Source organism: Tachypleus tridentatus, chromosome 13, assembly GCF_004210375.1.
Source record: "Tachypleus tridentatus isolate NWPU-2018 chromosome 13, ASM421037v1, whole genome shotgun sequence".
Lineage (NCBI taxonomy): Eukaryota > Metazoa > Arthropoda > Merostomata > Xiphosura > Limulidae > Tachypleus > Tachypleus tridentatus.
In genome coordinates, this window is record NC_134837.1 from 155,641,706 (window position 1) to 155,660,925 (window position 19,220).

The 19,220-nt window shown below is 30.9% G+C and overlaps 1 protein-coding gene across 6 annotated transcripts in view; it reads right to left on the reverse strand.

Moving 5' to 3' along the window:
- LOC143237465 (uncharacterized) overlaps positions 1 to 17,410 on the reverse strand; it is a 40,086-nt gene extending 22,676 nt beyond the window's left edge. For 2 of the 6 annotated variants that reach the window (XR_013020080.1, XR_013020077.1), the window contains exons 1-6: positions 17,176 to 17,408; positions 15,464 to 15,580; positions 14,942 to 15,031; positions 12,681 to 12,884; positions 6,744 to 8,479; positions 437 to 526 (exon numbers count right to left, since the gene is read on the reverse strand). Coding sequence is in view for 1 of the 6 variants with exons in the window: in XM_076476743.1 (XP_076332858.1) it covers positions 8,408 to 8,479; positions 12,681 to 12,884; positions 14,942 to 15,025 (360 nt within the window). In the remaining 5 variants the exon portion in view is untranslated. Of the gene's footprint in view, positions 1 to 436; positions 527 to 6,589; positions 8,480 to 12,680; positions 12,885 to 14,941; positions 15,032 to 15,463; positions 15,581 to 17,175 lie in introns of those variants that run through there. The other 4 variants (XR_013020079.1, XR_013020081.1, XR_013020078.1 and 1 more) reach the window with 4 other exon arrangements.
- Between the last annotated feature and the right edge of the window lie 1,810 nt (positions 17,411 to 19,220).

Here is a 19,220-nt window from a genome sequence, read left to right on the forward strand (position 1 = left end):
TTGTGCATTCACAAATAGTATAAAAACACTACAGAGAGTACAAATTTGTTATATAGTTAATTTCTGGGATACAGTAGATATACACACATAAAACTATTCCATGAAAAAGTTTCGCTATTTAATTCTATAAAATGCTTATAAAAACAATGTCCACTGAGCCTAGAAACAATAACACAGTATATCTAAGTTCACATAAAAATAAAACACAAAAAATTGTTGTCTCATCTCATTTTCTTCCACACATTCATGATATGAAAAGCTACACACCAATATCTCCTTTATCATCTCTTATAAGCATTCACGATATATGAAAAGCTAAACATATTAGTATGTCCTCTATCATTCTCCTATATTTGTTCACGGTATGAAAAAGATACACCTCAATATCTCTGGTATCATTCTCCTACATGTGTTCATGATATGAAGAGCTACACACCTTAATATCTTCTGTTCCATTCTTTTGGAGAACAAGTTGTTGATCATCTAGTGACCCCTGTAGTGAGAGATCCAAAGGTCTTTTCCACTCCTGAATTTGTCGAAGTCGTACCAGACAGTTTATATATAGTTATAAGTGCATAAATTTAGTGATTATGACACTAGAAAATTTTCAAAAGTTTAACAAAAATTCTGAAACATAAATATGAAAATGAACAGTTAAAGTACATCTTGTATGGAAATTATCTTAAATACTGGAATTTATAAATAGGAACAAAACTAAGTCATGTTTTTTGATAACTGGATATTAATGTAATTGCTTTGGCACAATCTTTAGGTATGAACTTTATTTCAAAATTTACCTTTTAAAAGACCTTAAGACACAGTACTGAAAAAACTATAATCATATATTATTGATTTTTTTTTCAATTTTATTGACTTAAAATATTCTTGTTTGTAATTAAGCACAAAGCTCTGCAACAGACTATCTGTGCTTTGCCCATCATGGGTATCAAAACTCAGTTTCTCGCTTTGCTAGTCTGTAGATATATGACAGTGGGACTTACTCAAAAAGAGTTAGTATGATTAACAAAATATTGCCACATATTCAAAGGAGATATTGATTTGTTTATATGAAAAAGGTACTATGAATAATAGTTTATACTAAACCAAATATCTTGTTATTGTTTACTGACAATACCATTCTTTCTTTAAGAGTATAATTTAATCTCTCAAAACTTTCATGTATTCCACCCCTCTTTTATTATTATTATAGATCTGTATGCTCAACACTTTTACATATATTCATATAATTTAAGGACAACAAAACCTGTTGATCCATTTAGGCTGTTCTTTTCACTAAATTAAACTTTAAAATGAAATTAACTATTCAAAGTCAGCCATTATTAAGATATTCATCAAACCTTGCATTAAACTCCCTTAAATTAACATCATTCTCCGCATCTGAAGGCAACCCATTCCAAAGGCCAAACATTATTAGAAAAATAAAGCATTCTTAGGTGAAGATGACTCCTACCCTGCCAGAGTTTATAGTTGTCTGTTATTCTTACTATTAAGTACAAAATATTGATGAATTAACAATATATGTTAAATTAAAAATCTTAAACATCTCAATCAGATCCTAGTTATCATCCTAGTAATCTTTTTTCCAACAATTAAATGTCCTTTGAAAAGTAAGTAGCCTGAGACTAAACACATTATTTTACATGTGGCCTAACTAGTGCTCTACACTTGTATTCAGTATTTTTGTTGATACTACATAAAATCCTGTTTTCTCTGCTTCTACCAACAGCATGTAACTTAGACATCTTAAGAGACTGGTCAACCAGTGCACCAAGATTTTCTCTGTCATAACCGTGTTAAGGTTATTTCTATCAGTTATTTTCATATTTCAAACTGTGAAGATATAATTAAAAGTCATCTGTCCTTTATTTATTTGCCTGACTCCCTAAAATATCCAAATCCCTTTGTAAGGCAGTAAGATCCTCCTTATAACCAGGAACACCCCAAATTTAATGTCATCAGCAATTTTAAACAATCTATTGACCATTCCTTTATCTATGCCATTGACATAAATTAAAAAGAACAATGGTCCTAACACTGATCCTTACATTACCCCACTCATAATAATAATCTCAAGTTTGACTGAACACTATTTATAACAATCTGCTTTCTTTCATCCATCCAGTTTTATATCCAGTAAGCCACCCTATCCCCCACACTTAAATAATTTTTTCAACAAACTTTTAACAATGTACTTTGCAAAATGCTTTCTGAAAATCCTGATTCACAAAATATCTTCTACCATCACACATAAGGAGTAACCTCTCCAAAGAATGTCAGAAGATTAGTAAAGCAAGAGGTTCTCTCAGTGAAACTGTCATGACTATCTAACAAAACGTTAAGCTTTGATAAATTACTTCAGAAAGATTTATGATGTTTTGATGGTATACTCCATCTTATTTTCCTTTGTAATTCAAATGTATCTTTGAGAAGCATTTGCTGTTGTAGTTTTTGTGCTTTGTTGTGTATTTGTAATGGGCAGTAATGCTTACTTATTCAATAAAAATGTGGTTACAATTAAAACATTTTTAATCATTATAATATTTGTAAGTCGTGCTATTATAAAACTTGTTTAGTCTCCTTTTAGAACTGGGATAGTGGAAAGAGTGTTAATAAACTAACAGTATTGTGGACTTTAAATAGTTCACAAAAAACAATGAACTTTTGATAGATTTATCGACAAAACAGCTTATATCCATTTTTCTCAAATGGCTCTATAGTTAAAAATCAGAGATACAGTCCCATTTCTCTTTCATTTCTTAAAGTACAAGGGTCTACTTTTAAGTTATTTTTGTTCTAAGGATGTTTCTGTTAGTAATATTAAACATTAAGCTAATCCAGGATGTTTGTTTTCCAGTGAGTTTACAGCTAGAGAAGTAATCAGCAATCTGTTGAAGAAATTTAAAGTTGCAGATAACCCTTAAAAGTATGTCCTCTATGAGAGATATTTTGATAGCAAATGTCACTGTGTTGGGTATACTGTTACCAAATATATTTTAATTGTTTTTTTTTTTAAATGATTGCCATGCTTTGAAGTTTTTAACTTGCTAATTGTTATGATAATTTGCAAACATTTCTACACAGACTTGGTCAATTTGACCAGCTATTTGACTTTTTTGTGTTTACACAGTTTTTATAGATTTAAAACTACTAACTTTCGATATAATGTGTATATTTTTACAAAATTTAGCATCCTTTCAGTAAACACTAAGTCTTTCACATATAAAAATCATTTTTTTAGTGAAGTACTTTTAATAAACTAAAAAGAAACGATTTGTCATTGTTTATATCATATATTTATTTTGAAGAGTTTGTGTTCAAAGTGAATTTCATGTTAAAATTAAAAATATTTTACTTCATCTAAAAAAAACTCAAGTTTCAGTTGTGTAATCTCTAAAACTTCCTAAATACATTTCAAATGCTTGTTTTCAGTAAAAGTTTATATTTTATCTGTTATTCTCTCCACCCTAATTCTGTACAAGGTTGGTCAATGTGACTAACTTTATAATAACAAAACAAAAATAAACTATATAAATCTAAATAATCCTCCTTTTCTTTCTAGAAAGACTTCAAATGCAGTATGAAAATGCATTCATTTATCCTAAAAAAACTAAGTTTTATTCTTTTATTGCCCTTTGAACCATATGTAACTACTAATCATGACATTAAGTTTTAAATCACTTGGGATATGTGCAGCTTATGTTAAACTATCAAACTACATTACTCATGAGCTACTCTGAGATGCTCCTATGTGTAAACCTCAAATAACCTAAAAATAGTTACTTTTATAATAATAAAGAAAGGAAATTAAAAACAGGAAATAAAGTACTTACCTAAGTTTTTTTTTTTTTTGCTCTCAATTGTCAAGAACAGTTAACCTTGCTCTTTTAATCTAATGGTAGTAGGATATTAAAAATATTTTATTTAATTGAATAATTATGGTACATTATCTGTAAGCACATGTACAGCTAGAACCTCACAATGAACAGATGTAGGGACCATTTCAAGGGATAGAAAGTAAGTGTCCTTCAAAAGCATCCAAAGATCACCCATGATCTGTTATCTCCATTGAGACAGGAACATACATGGAAAATTACAACACTTATGTACCACGTGTACTATAAACCAAGTGTAGAAATAGGTGTCACATGTATGGTCAAAAGTGGAAGGAGTATAACTAATAAGGTAGAGACAACTACATCCCAATCAATGTCATTCTCTGGATGGGACTGCATGGGAGCTGGAGCTCAACACCACCCTCCAGATTACACCATTCAGAACTGGATCTCCTCTAGAAATATATAGAAACCTCACCCTCCAGATAGAACCAGGGTGCAACATTCAACCTCCAGGACATATTGCAGGGAAGTGTATATTCTGAGACAATTTGAGTGAAAGAGATAACACAATTAGCATATATGTGAGAATTTATGTTGACTGGATCATCTTTAATCCAGTCAACTCACTGCAAACTGACATCTAGGTGATGGTAGGAAGAGTGATCACAAGTGGAGGAGTAAATAGCAATGTAATGTATCTACTCCAAAGGAAAATAATCCCCCCCCAATAGGAGAGCACAAATGTTGGGGCACAACAGCAACATCTTGATCTCACTACACTGAAGTGGATTGCATCTATAAAATACATGAAAACTAACCCTCCAGGATGCACCATATGGATGGTAGAGTATATGTACTTGTAGACATGTAAAACATCTCCCTCCAGGTCCCACTGCACAGAAAAGGATCACATCTAGAAAATATATGAGCAACCTCACCCTCAGGATGAAATTGTACAGAAACTTGGTACAACTTCCACCTCCAGGACCCACCACATGGAAAGGTGGAGTGCATGATTGGAGGATCACATGCTATATTCACCAGTAGAACATCACTACTCTTATCCTCTACTGAGTGGAAACAAACATTCAGGGTGACTCCTCCAAGATCCACTACTTCAGTGGCTCAAAACTGGAAAGTGGCAAGGACCCCCATACTACACTGGAATAACAAGGGTGGATAAACTATAGTGAAGAGTCAAGAACAACACCAACATCAGGGACAATGCAATTGCTAACCATGTAAACCCTATAATGACAAATCAGACTCCCTCAATTTATTCAACTGAAAAGATGGCAGGGATTGGTAGCTATCCCCTTCTACTTTACCCATGCAGTTCTGTAGGTTAGTAGAGTACAGAATGGGCATATTAAATAAAGTAAATATATCACAATGGAAAAAAACCGACTAGCAATCTTGTGGAGCATGCCATCTTAACAGTTGTTGTTTGTCTAGGAAAGTAGCAAGGACCCCCCATACTACATTGGAATAACAAAGGTGGATAAACTATAGTGAATAGTCCAGAACAACACAAACATTAGGGACAATGTAATGGCTAACCATGTAAACCCTATAATGAAAAATCAGACTGCCCCTCAATGGTCCACATGGGCATGAGAAGAATTCTTCTGGTGGACAGAAGCCAAATATGTTTTTAAGATAAAAGGTACTTTTTGAGGCAATGCAATTTCTCGCAGTACTGAGATTTTTCCTTATGTATGTTATGAAAAGAGAGTATATTATTCTTTAACCCATATTTCCCTGGGACTGTAGCCTCCATGACCCCCCATCTCATCACATACGATCTCTTTTTAACTTTAAAAATTCCTGTAATTAATTTGGTATTTTGGAAAAAATATTATCTTTTTAAGTGAGAATTTGTTTTGAAAAGCATTCCCTTTTGAATATCAATTTTACTCTTTGTTGATCAAAAAGTTCCATGTTACATTTATACTTAGTTTCAACTTGATGAACATTCAATACCTTCTGTGTTACTTTATTTTCCACTTTCCACTTTGAATCATAAAGAATACAAAAAAAAACGGCAAAAGATTTGTTGGTGACCAACATCTTGACTTTTCAAAATGGTGTTATCATTGCTTTTAATCAGACTAGGTATTGCAATTTTTGGTAATATGTTTGAGATCAATTTGTATCTAATAAATAATGCATTCTTTTATTTTTTGTGAATTGTTTGAATAATAAATTTAAATCATATTGAAAGACTAACAACTGAGCTACTGAAATATTTTGCTGTTGCCTACTGTAATTGATAAACGTCACTAAACGTACCTGATGCCTTGCAATAGAAAATTTCTGAAGCTTTCAAATGGATGTAATTTAACATAAAAACATTTTCAAGTGAACTAATGTCTAAACAACCCAAACAAAAAGTGGCATATCTATAATTTGTCTTTAAATCTTCTTAGTTTCTCATTAGGTTTATTATTGCATCATCCTCACAGAAACTTCAGTTAGACATTTCCTAAATAATCCATAAATTACAGCTTGAGACATTTCATTTATTCTACTTTAAAATAAATAACTTACAATTTATTCTGTATAATAATATTCAAATGCTGACTACAGCTAATTTCACAACAACACTTCATTAACAATTGTTTAAATAACAAACTATAATGAAGGCAATGAAGGGCTGTAATAATAAAACCATTAAGAGAGAAGAATTAAATGAGAAACATGACATGAATAATTATTTTTTTAAATTTTTTAAAAACATATAGACCTATAGGGTAGTGGAGCAGACAATGTTTTATTTTCAGTTTAAAAGATTGTCAGTCAGTAGTTTTATAGGCACATACTCAAAACAACTTCCAATATAGTATCGGAAACAAAATGTCTGATGTAATACATTAATGTTTTTACCTCAACTCTGTTTGGTATTGTAGGTTTCTTTTTTTGTAACAATTTGTGTTAATTTAGTTGTGTCTTTGTCTGTCTTACAATCCAATGTGACCAGATCTTGGCAAACTGTATGACACGTCTAGTTGCAATCTGTTAAAGCAAAGCCAGATTCTTTAGGTGAATAAATTTGAACAAATGTTAAATATACATGTGTAATATTAAAAGCATTGCATATTATACTATTATTTAGAAAGGTATATTATGTCAGTATATGAAATTTATATTTCTGAACATCAGAGCTGCACAAAAACTATGATAAAGTTCTTTACTATTAATACAAATTTAAAATAATTTCTCATTTCAAAAATTATAAATATTTAAAATCAACAAAAGCTTGTTAATGAATATATGGTAGAAGGTTTATTAACTGATAATGATCTTCAAAATTAAAACATTCAAAATTCACATATTAATATCAAAATCACTAGGAAACACTCTGTGAAAAGGCAGAATGTATAAGCTCAAAAATACTTGGGCTTTATCAATAATTGCAAATTTTAATAATGTCAAATTTTAAAACATGGTAATAAAATAAGTTATGTGATCAGGATCTTAAATACTAAGTTATAAGATTCAATTTCTCAAAAAACATTTTTCAGCCACTTATGGAAAACTTTAACATAAAGGATTCTATTTCAAAATTGCAAATTTTATAACAACCATAATAGTAAGCTTTGGCCCATTTTACTCAAATCTGTATTGCCAAAAACTATAAATGTAATGAAAATAATGAAAAAATGTTTTAAAAAATAAGCAGATACTGAAATTAATATTCAAATAAAACTGTCTTCACTTGAAATAAAATATTTTAGCATAAACATGTAACTAATTGAGAAAGTACATTGTTCTATCAAATATTAAGTAGCCTCATAGTCTTTCTAAGTTCAACCTATGAAATGACAGTCCATCAACAAAATTTTCTTAAAAGGTGCACTAAATAAACTATATGATTCAAAAACCTCTCAGAGTAACTTATTTTTTAATGCTACCATATCTACACAATTTTTTACTACAAGTCATCTAACACTTTATAAAAGGATGGGATGATAAATATTCTAGTGCTTTAATTTGTGGACAAAAATTGTAAATTATGAAACAATTTAATTTGGTGAACTAAATAAACACAAAATTTGGTGTAAAATGAAACTTAACTTTATACAAGTTTTTTACAGCAGTTTCAGAAAAAAACAAAATTTATCTCTGATGATTTACTTCTAAAATTTGCTAAGAAAGATTTATTTTATTATCAAGTCCAACATTAACATGCATATTTAACATTCTTGTTTCTTGGATTTCAAGGTATAGTTAAAATTATATATAGGTCCAAAATGTTTTGTGGACTGGTTCTTGAAATGGTTCAACACAATAATCTTCAAACACAGTTCATAAGAATTTCCAAAAAAAAATGTTCTGATAATCTTTAAGAATAAAATTTGAGTTTTAATATTGATAGTTTGCACTTAAAAAATCACTTACACCTACACTGCAAGCAGTGGTTAAATTTATATACTCCCCATATAAAGTTTCCACACAAGTCACACCAGGTTGGACTCTTCAATTATACGGATTGAAAGTTGTGTCCTATGCCCTGTTTTGAAGGGTCATACTCTTTTATCACACCAAAACTAGCCAGTTCTATAAATTCCAGTTTTTTCATACTTTGAGAAAAAACTGGAATGACTCTGTTGAGGGTTATGCTGCAAACAAAAATAATTAATGTATTATCTTCAACATGTCGTTACATGTTTTTTTTTATCAGTTCTTTGAAAGTTTAAAATTCAGTCTAGCTCAACAAAACTAGAAGTAACTTAAAAACAATGACATTGGACACATGAAATAAACATCCACAAGAATATAACTTACTACAATAAAAAAATTGTTAAAAAATTTAAAGAGAAAAATGGGGTTGACTAATTTGTATGTATTAACAAACAATGCATACAAAATAGGAAAAAGGAGAACTGCAAGGATATATATTCATAATAACCTTGTAACAGTAATTTTGTCTCAAAAGATGATCAAAATTTAAAATAATGCCAAATGTATAGAAGCAAAAATATTTAGTATTTAATTTTATATCCAAGAGGTCTTTTAAGTATTAACTGACCATATGACATAAAACATCAAAAACTTAAAAATTTAGAAGCAATACAAAAACATAATTAATTAGAAATATGTACAATTAAAACATAATTAACTGAAATTGTTTCTTAGCAATATAAAGTACATACATGGTTAGGGACATACAATTACCTGTAATTTAAAATACTGACAGATACTTTACTCATAGTGACAAATTATAATTTCTAGCATTCCTATGACTGTAGAAAGGCAGCATTATTGTAAATGTTTTAAACTGTATTTCACACTAATAATAGTTATTAATTTTTGAGAGAGTCAAATAGTTATTCAAAATTATTAGTTTGTTATTATCTTATTTAATTTGAATACTAATAAAACATGTAACACTTAAAGCAATGAACCATTTGCTATTAATTTTTACTAATCTAAATACAGTAACAATTGAGTAATCATATAAAATACTAAATACATGTTTTCACTTCATCTTTTTAATATAAGCATGTATACTAATACTAAACATGCACTGAATAAACACTTATATAATAAGATTCTTTGTGTGTGTGTGAGAGGAGAAGAGAGAGAGAGAGAGAAATAGATAAAGTGTCATGTAACACCTCCAAAACCATGGGTCACACCAACTTCTATGTGGTACACCAAGTGAACTGTTTCAGTCCTAAGATCTGCAAAGAGATAAAAGTTTTCACCCTACCCTGTGGAGAATCCAACAATTTTTCACAAAAACCCTTCTCCTAAATTGCTGGATTCAACTTTCAAGTGATGCCAAATGAATCATCTCAGTTTGAAATTTGCAAATATTAGGGAAATTAGACATTTCTCAAAAGCTCTTATGAGGGATTCCCTGAAAGCTGGAATTAATTCACATTAAAGTGGCAATTACCATTAAACTGAAAACAGTTTAAAATAGTACTTCAAATATTATAGTGGCCTTGTAAATGTGAGCCATAAGCTCATGGTTTGGTTTGTATTAAATACAGTGCAATAAGTTTTTTTCTAATCAACTATACTCATAATTAGCATTAATTTCTAAACAATAATAATAATGTACTGACTTTTGTTACTGGCTGATTAAGTTGTCTTTAAGAACATACTTAGTGTTTCATTGTCTGGTTCTATATTCAGTAACATTCAATTTTTTTAAAACTCCTTTCTAGCTTCCTTTTCCATTATTATGGAAATTACAACATTCACTTTTCGAAATTGATGAGTTGAAGTGGTACATGTCTGTTATTACTCTTAGTCTCCTGTTAAAGGTTTCTCTTTAGATTCTTTGATCACTTCTAAAGTAAGCCTTTTCTGCATCTTAGAGTGAACAAAACCAATTTTACCAAAGATTACTTAGGCACTACAGTAGATGAAGGGTAGCTAAGAACAGCAATATCCATGAAGCTACTTTTCTCAAAAGAGAAAATCTAAAATATATATTCACTACATCTGAGTGAACAATCTCCTTGATTCTAAGTCACCACCACTTCCTTCCACATAATTTGCAAAGTTTTCTTTTTTCTGTTTCAAGCAAAGTTAGACAGTGCTTCCCTCTCAACAATATAAGATGTAGTACCAACAACTGGAATGATTCATCAATATCCTCTTCCTAGAAGTAGCCTTCTTCCATGTCATCATGATCCAAAACATTTGTAGCTGTGTGAAGGGCTAATGCTTCCACTGACAGTTTAAAGAAATTAATGAATTGTTCTTGTTCTGGATTATGGTTAAAGCACATTCGAAAAAACAGAGCTCTGGGTATGGCTTACATCACCTTTACACCAAGACTGAACTGTGGAGTAATTTGTTGAGCATCATAATATTACCTATCACAAGGATTCAGAAATGGAGCCCTTCCACCACATAATACTACAGAACAAACAAATGACTGTTAAGCACAATTTTGTTACTTTGCTGTCACATACTCAAAAAGCCTTTACATGTCAGAGAGTGATGTGGAATTAACAAATTAAGGTTTACTTGGCAATGGTGAAGCAGAACATAGTCGTAAGGAGTCAGTGTATGCAGAATGCTCAATATTAGAGACACAGTACACACTCAAACTGTTAATTTCATCTTCATTTTTATAGTGCACTATCTTGTTCAGATACACAAGTAGGCCTATTAATAATTTATGGTGTAATAACACTGGAATCTGTTTCCAGAATAGAAATGTCTCATCTTCAATAAAGAATTTCTTGCTTATTTAAGAATTTTCATGAAAACTAAACAAGAGCTATCAGCATGCAGTCATACATAATTTCAAACTGATAGACTAGAGGGATGGCAGCTATCAACGAAACTGACTTCCAAGTCTTGAGCTAATTTTATGTGATCAAATAATAAAACCTGACCATTTCTTTTATAGCACATCTATGGCTCTAAAGTATGAAACATACATTTTAGGTAGTGACATGCAAACTATAAAACTTCAGGTTCACAAGCTTACTTACAGCCATGTCCAGTCCAGAATTTCTTATAATTGTTCATGTGGTTACTTTTTCCTGTAGTGTTGAGAACATAACTTTCTTCCAGTACCCACAACTGAAAGTTTCCAATGTTTGTCCTGGTTTCCTAACTTGTAGAAAATACTAACACAACATTTATTCTTGCACATTTTTACTGCATATTTGCTACTATGCTTCATGACCATGTAAGCATAAATTTCATCACAAACTACTTATCTTCCAAATTTGAAAGCACATCTACAAAATAATGTTCTGGAAGCTGTCAAATCATTCTTGAAAACCAGATTTGATGACAAAAATGATTTAAGTGTTCACAGCTATTCAGAGTTGACTGAGTTTAGTGAAACTATTAAAAAAAATATTTCACCTTTTCCTTATTAGACAGCAGGTACCATAGACAAAAATATTTGATGGTAGGCACTGCTAAGTATTCACACAACAGCATACTGATTGTTGATAAGTTGTTGGGTGTAGGATTAATTTATGGTATGTTATGTATACATCCTTTTGGGAAATCAATTCTAGCTATCTGAACTAGGTAACATCTATTATACAGTTAAAAACTAACTAAATAAAGTAATGAAAAACTGTGGTAAACATACCTGTATGAAAATTACCACCAAATGTGAATTATGGCATGCATGAATCATTATTGGGAAAGAAGAATGTGGCACATGAAAAGTGCTAATAAATGAAGAATAGTGGAATGCATACATGAAAGGCTACAAGTTTCATGACCCATGTATAAGGACTAAACCAGTCAATTTGGGATAATGGTGTGTATGTGTGGGTAAAAAACAGTTTTATTTAGAAATTGAGTGATGTTATTTTTGATCTGAATAAAATTTGAATACTGAACCTACTAAACATGTATTTTTTGTTGTTTAACAAATGAATATCCGACATTAAATCTTTTGGACATTGCTATCTTATTTTGCCTTGTATTTCACATATTCAAACTTTTTGATTGCACAAGTGATAGACAGAAACCAATCATCTGCAATCTGAACAGCAAACAATTTTATTGCATATAAGAAATATTCAAAGTACTTCCATTTCAAATGATGCTCATGTTTTCAAAGCACAATGATATTTTTAAAGTGATCACAAACAACTGTATAACTAGTTATTATTTAGTGCATTCCAGAAAATTAAACAAGGAGGAAAAAATAAATCTGTTTCAAGTGGATTTTCACACAAATGACTTAATTATGTTCAGTTGCTTCAGAAATCTCAAATTATTTTCTACACAACAAACAGACACCTACTTTAACTATATATATCCAATTTATTCTGTACTTACAAATTAATAATTCATTTATAGAACTTGGTTTGACACAAATACCTTTGGTTTCTGTTTACAATGAAATGGGTTTCCGAAGTTCTGCAAAAACCCTGAAGGATTAATGCTTGGTCTAATGAGAGGATTAGTATCAGATGAGCTTTCTTGTTTTCCAAAAATTGGGGTTGCAGGAGAGGTGGTTCTTCCAGCTCTGTACTGTGCATACATATTAGCTCTACCCATCAAACAGAAGTTGCCACCATAAAACTGAATTTAAAGATATGCAAATGTTATAAACATATTATGCCTGATAATTTCTCACAGTTTATCTTTTAAAATATTTAATGGTACAGGTAAAGGTAAATACAAAAAATTGATTCCCTACTCTCATTTGGGTAGTATGGCATTAAATCTTAACTTAAAGAATAACAAAGAGTGCAGTCACTCTTTCTTGGAAAAAGCAAATCTTTGCTGTATAAAAGATTACATCTAACGTCTGGAACACCAAAAAGGTTAGTTGAACCACTTATTCCTTTACCACTACATAACTGAGGTGCATTTACTTATAAACTAAAACTATTCAGAAAAGCTCCAGAAGAGCAAAAATGAAATAACATTGTTATTTTGAAAGAATGTCTTTAATGAGTACAAAACAATATTCTAAACATTGTAGTACATTGTACCCATTGTAATATGGACAATTAGCAACAAAGAATTGTGAACATTGTTCAAACTTGGATTGGCTTGAATATACAATTTTAACTTTAACAGTTCCAACACCTTTTCCTGTTAAATACTCTAAACTTCTGTTTAGATATAAAAATGTTCCTATGATGCACAATCCAATATAGAAAGATTGAAAATTAAACATATATATTTTGAATAATTCCCAATACGTCCACATCAATTATCACATAAATCTACTATGTTTCAAAATCTGTCTCTGTGTGTGTGGACAAGTGCTTATATGTAAAATTAAGTAATTTTGTCCAAAATTAATGGAAAAGTTCAAAAACTCATAAACAAATACATTTGAGTTACTATATCGATTCACAGATAATGTCAGACTGTAAGACTAAAAGGTATGTAAATGACACATCCTTCATCTGAAAGGTTATTTTCAGTAAGATCACACTATTTCTACCATGTTTCACAATTCTCTTTCATTGTGCAAGTTTTTAAAGCCATGGTTATGTCACGAGGTTCAGTACTATTCAGTGTCACAATACATGTGTATTATAGCCAACTTACAGGTTATGATATTGAAATAAGTCTAAATATACAATTCATCAAGTTAACATACAATACACTTGCACAATACTACTTGTACATGATGAATATTCATAACTGCAATTATCTGACTGACAAAAATTCAATGGCATGATTTGTTCAGTGATTACATTTACACAGAGTCTGATACTCTAAATAAAAGCTCTCCATGTTAAAAAATACAATATAAGATATTTCTCAACAAAATTCGTTGAAGTAAAATGTGATAAAAACAACCCACATAGGTATAATACAAAACAAATAAAAAATATTAAATTCATATATACAATTTTTGATTTCCTATTGTCTTGTTTGACCAACTTTCTCGTACTCCTATAAGACTCTTAAATTTTTCATCATAGGAGTCAATTTAAAACTTCTTAAATGCATAGAGTTTTTCATTTTATCCTTTATACCATTTGTTAGCCAATATGATTTTTACTGGCATCTCCCATGTTTATTTTAAAAAAGATGTCTTTCTTGAATATTTAAAAATGTATTTAAAAGAAATTTCAATATCTGTTTATTATTATCTCAAATTAATTTAACTACCAATATAGAACATACAATGCTTGTCACATCCCTTCAAATTTCCTTTTTTGAAAGTTGTGACCAAAATCTCATCATTTCACATCTCCATGTGCAAAAAAGCATCAAACTTAATTCAGCAACAATGACTTGTACCCGGACACCCCCAGTATTCACCCAGTCAACCACTTATATAATGTAAATTGACAATAAAAATAAAATAGCACTGTTCCTAATAGGTGCCTTGATCATTGATGAACAAAACTGCCTATTTGGTTTCAGAAAAACCTGTGTCCCTTCACAGTTTGACTAACTTTTCCCAATCTATGTGCTTGATAAGGCAGAAACTTGAAGAATGTATTACTGGCACTAGAATGTGCTACCGACTCAAAACAACCTATATATCTGTTGCCTTCCTTGGATGTGTTAGCAAGTGGCTTACCTAAAAAACCACTGTGAAAATATCAGCTAGTCCAAGTCTTATCTTCAAATATACTACTTATCTTTTAAACTATTATTCAACTCACATTCAAAATATTCTTTTTCCAAACTCCTCTTTCTTCTACAGTGACTGCTATCCAATCAATATGCTTCTTACCAGTTTTCATCATCACTGCCTAAATTGAGTTTAAACAATTTTTACTAAAAAGTTGTAAAAGCTTTCTCAAACACCATGCTACTTAGCCTACTCAAGTGAAAACCATCTTTCACATACCACTTACTCCTACTCTCAACCTTAGACCATAGATCCAACCAACTAACTTATTATTTTAAGAATATTCTCAATAACCTCTCATTTAAGCTTTGTACTCTGATAAGTTACTCATTCTATAACATTAAACATTACTGTATGAAAAAAAAAAAGCTTACACATTTATCATTCAAAGATCTAATTCATGAAAATACAATACAACATCCTAACAATTTTGGTTACCTAAATTAAATTCCCAAGAAATTTTCTAAACTCTAGATAGAAATGAAAATTTCTAATCTATCTCTTATAAGTTAAGTTACTTATATTAAACCAGAACTAATTCTATAAAGCCTACCTTTTACTCTTTCCAACATGCTGATATCCTTCTTTTAGATGGGGGGAAAACTATAACATTAGGTGGCCAAGTTATTACATACCTATATCTTTATCTACATATGTGGGTCATTCCATGCTAAATAACCCAGAAAAAAAAGAACTCTTCCCAGTTTATGTCATAGATCTTCTTGAAAAAATTCAAACAAAAACTTCATTCTGATTTGTTCAGCCATGCAAAGTCCTAAAGTTGTATACTGCATGCCTGAATAATCAAAATGAAGGTTTTGTTTAAATTTTTTCAAGCAAGTCTATGACATAAACTGGGAAGCCCTAGGTGAGTTAGCATGGAATAACCCATGTGTGTGTGTATGTTTTTATTAAGGTAAAAAGAGTGTTAATAGTAGCAATGAACTAAAACTATTGGTAAAGTCAACACAATATACTAGGAATGGAAACTGGTATCATCTTTCTGTCCACTATATTGTAATATTTCATGCACATAATCCTTGAGCCAGCTATGCTTATTAATTGTGCTTTCATCATTAAAATGTTTCTCCTTCTAGAGCTATTTGTGCATATTAATAAGAAGAACCTGATAAGCCCTCTAGTACATAAAATAAGGCATGTCCAGTACATTCACCCAAATATATCCCATTTGTTTTCAAATAGAGATAAAATAGTATCATACTACATAAAGTTATTGAAAAACCTGACTGTAATCTTTGTGAATGCCAAGTTTGAACTGCTTATCAGATCGCTGTAATAAGCTCCATGCAAGTATGTATGCATCAATGCAAATTATGAATATAAGCAACACTGTGGCCACCACAACACTGAAAGTTTTAAAACCAAAAATTAGTTAATTACATATTGTGAAAATTATTCTTTCTACATTTAATTTACAGTTTGTTTCATCAAAAAGTCAAAGAAATATGATGATATGAAGAACACCCTGTACCCTATTAAGTGTTCAAATTTACTTTACTAGTCACAGCTTTAACTATTGCTTCACAAGAGCTAAAATAAAATTCAATTAACTATTAAAAATGTCATAATTTATTTTCTGATCAGTATAGAGATGCAACTAAAACTGATATAAAATGCAACTTTTCTACTGTATGTAATGTCACTATTAACATTTAGTTTTTACAATTTTGAATTTCTTTTTTGTAAAGTTCCTTCAGTTTGCTCCAAAATTTAGTTCCCAGCAATTTGTATAGTTCTGACATTTTCAATTAAGAAGTTGAAGCAAAAGCACCTAAGGGATAATAAACTATATATGACATCTATAAATGCCCAGATTGTCCCTTAAGTTAATCCTTTTCACCACCAATAAGTCTGAAAGAACAAAGACAAAGAGTGAAAGAGATAATACATTAGCAATAAGTTGAAAATAATGTTATGGGAAATCTTTCAATAATAACTTTAATTTAAAACTGCTATAACACTCAGAAAATTACCAAGATTACAAAATTCATCTTTAAACACTAACTTACGTACCAAGTACCATTATTAATCTATTTGTTTGTAAAAAGTTAATTAGGATTAGGTCTGAGTAATAACTGATACTCATAATAGTAATACCAACTGTGTTAGTAGTAATAATAATATCATCAATTTTCACAAGTTAACCAGGTCAAATTTGACTAAAGACTGTATTAACCCAATTTCAACATAAATTAACGTCGTAATTTGTAACCTTTCTCCGTTATCACACTTATTAATTAATACCTGATTATAATTTGATAAAACTAGTCTGCGATGACCGTGCTATAACAGTCAGTCCTTTAACGTTTTTCTGTTATGATTTAGTTTCATTCTAATTATATACGTTGCCATCAAAGAGTAAGACATCTAACTCCCCACACACAGTGAGAAGTTAAAACAGATATATACATTGCAACATGCTTTACTCAAACACCTGCACAATATCCAAGCATCATCTGGTAGATAATATTTAAAACATTCTCAGCATGAAATTCCTGATACACGTAGTAAATGCTATTTTCATATGGGGTTGGTGAAAGAGCGTTTTCTTTCTACAATCTACATGATAGAAAGACCCTTTACGCTTTTAATGCTAGCATTCTTCCAGATTCTGTAAAATATTGGTTTGATCCACTTTTGTTAGCTGTGTTCATGGAGTTTTTATCTAATTTTCAATAATACACACCAAACACTTTATCTTTTAATATTTAATTTGAAATTAATTCCCCAGTGGTTTCGATACCTGTGGTGGGCAGAGCACAAATAGCCCATTGAGTAGTGTTGTGCTTAATTCAAAACAATAATAACTTGAAGTCAAAATAATTGTTTGTTTGTTTGGAAATTTCGCACAAAGCTACTCAAGGGCTATCTGTCCCTAATTTAGCAGTGTAAGACTAGAGGGAAGGCAGCTAGTCATCACCACCCACTCTTAGGCTACTCTTTACCAACGAATAGTGGGATTGACCGTCACATTATACACCCCCACGGCTGGGAGGGCGAGCATGTTTAGCGCGACGCGGGCGCGAACCCGCGACCCTCGGATTACGAGTCGCACGCCTTACGCGATAGGCCATGCCGGGCCAAGTCAAAATAAAACGAAAGAATATTAAGTGTTAAATCAGAATAATACTTTTGCTATAGAATTATTTCAAGCAGTTACTTTGTACTGTGCTCTAAGTTACGTTGAAAGTTTTAGGTAAATAAAACAATTATATTAATATGCTATAATGAAAATGTTTTATTTGAAAACATTTGCTAAAGTATCAACTAGAAAGATTAAAAATGTATCTTAGCAAATTTAAAACACTTTCTTCTTAAAGCGTGGTATGATGTCAAAATCAAAATATCTATGGTATTTACTTGCAAAGCTTATTTTCCCCAAAAATGTTAACTAGGTTCGCTAATTAACAGAAAAGATATGTTTGTTTCTTTGTAGTTAAAACAAAACTACACAATGTGTTATCTGTACTCTGCCCACTACGGGTATCGAAAACCAGTTTTTAGCGGTGTGAAACCTCAGACACGCCGCTGCGCCACAGGGAGGCGAAAAGATTGTCTGGATAAATTGCTGTGGATTCACGCATATCATATTTTTTCTATCTCTTTTTATTAGTTTAATATATTTTTTAGAAATTTCTGTTTAAGCACTTTTGTCATAAATATACGATTTAGAAAAAGTTGAAGTTACTTTGTTCTCTTTGACTTTCTGATTTTGTCCTCTATAGTCTTGTATAATATTTACATTAAAATCGTCAAACGTGGAAAATGTTTGTGCGGTATTTTGTCTTACCTGTTCTGCTAAACTGTGAAACTGATGGTGATAAGGTGATGTAGAAGGTTTCACCAGATCCAACACTTTACACAACTCAAAGAAGAAACTGGCGGTATAAATTAGCCTTTTGTTATGTGTGAATTTCTTCAAGTTATCTAAGCTATACATACTATTCAATGCTTCACTAGCACGTAAGCTCTGGACTGTATCAATGCATTTACCAATGGATAAGCTTCGACCCATGTTTTGAAACAGTTGATGAAATGAAAATGCAGTGGTAACCTTTCCCAGTCTCCCAGAGTGAAAACAAAATATCCAAAGCTATCCTCTATAGCAGATACCCAGGTGAGTTCTTTCTTTGGGAAAAAAAGGCTCTGTACATATTCAAACCAGTGTCAAACATCTTAACTCAAATGCAGCCAGTTGAGCTACTACTAAATGTTAATACCAGTAAATATAGCAGTTTGATGTCCTCTAATACTTGTGTCATGCAAAAATGTGGAGAATTTCTTGTCTT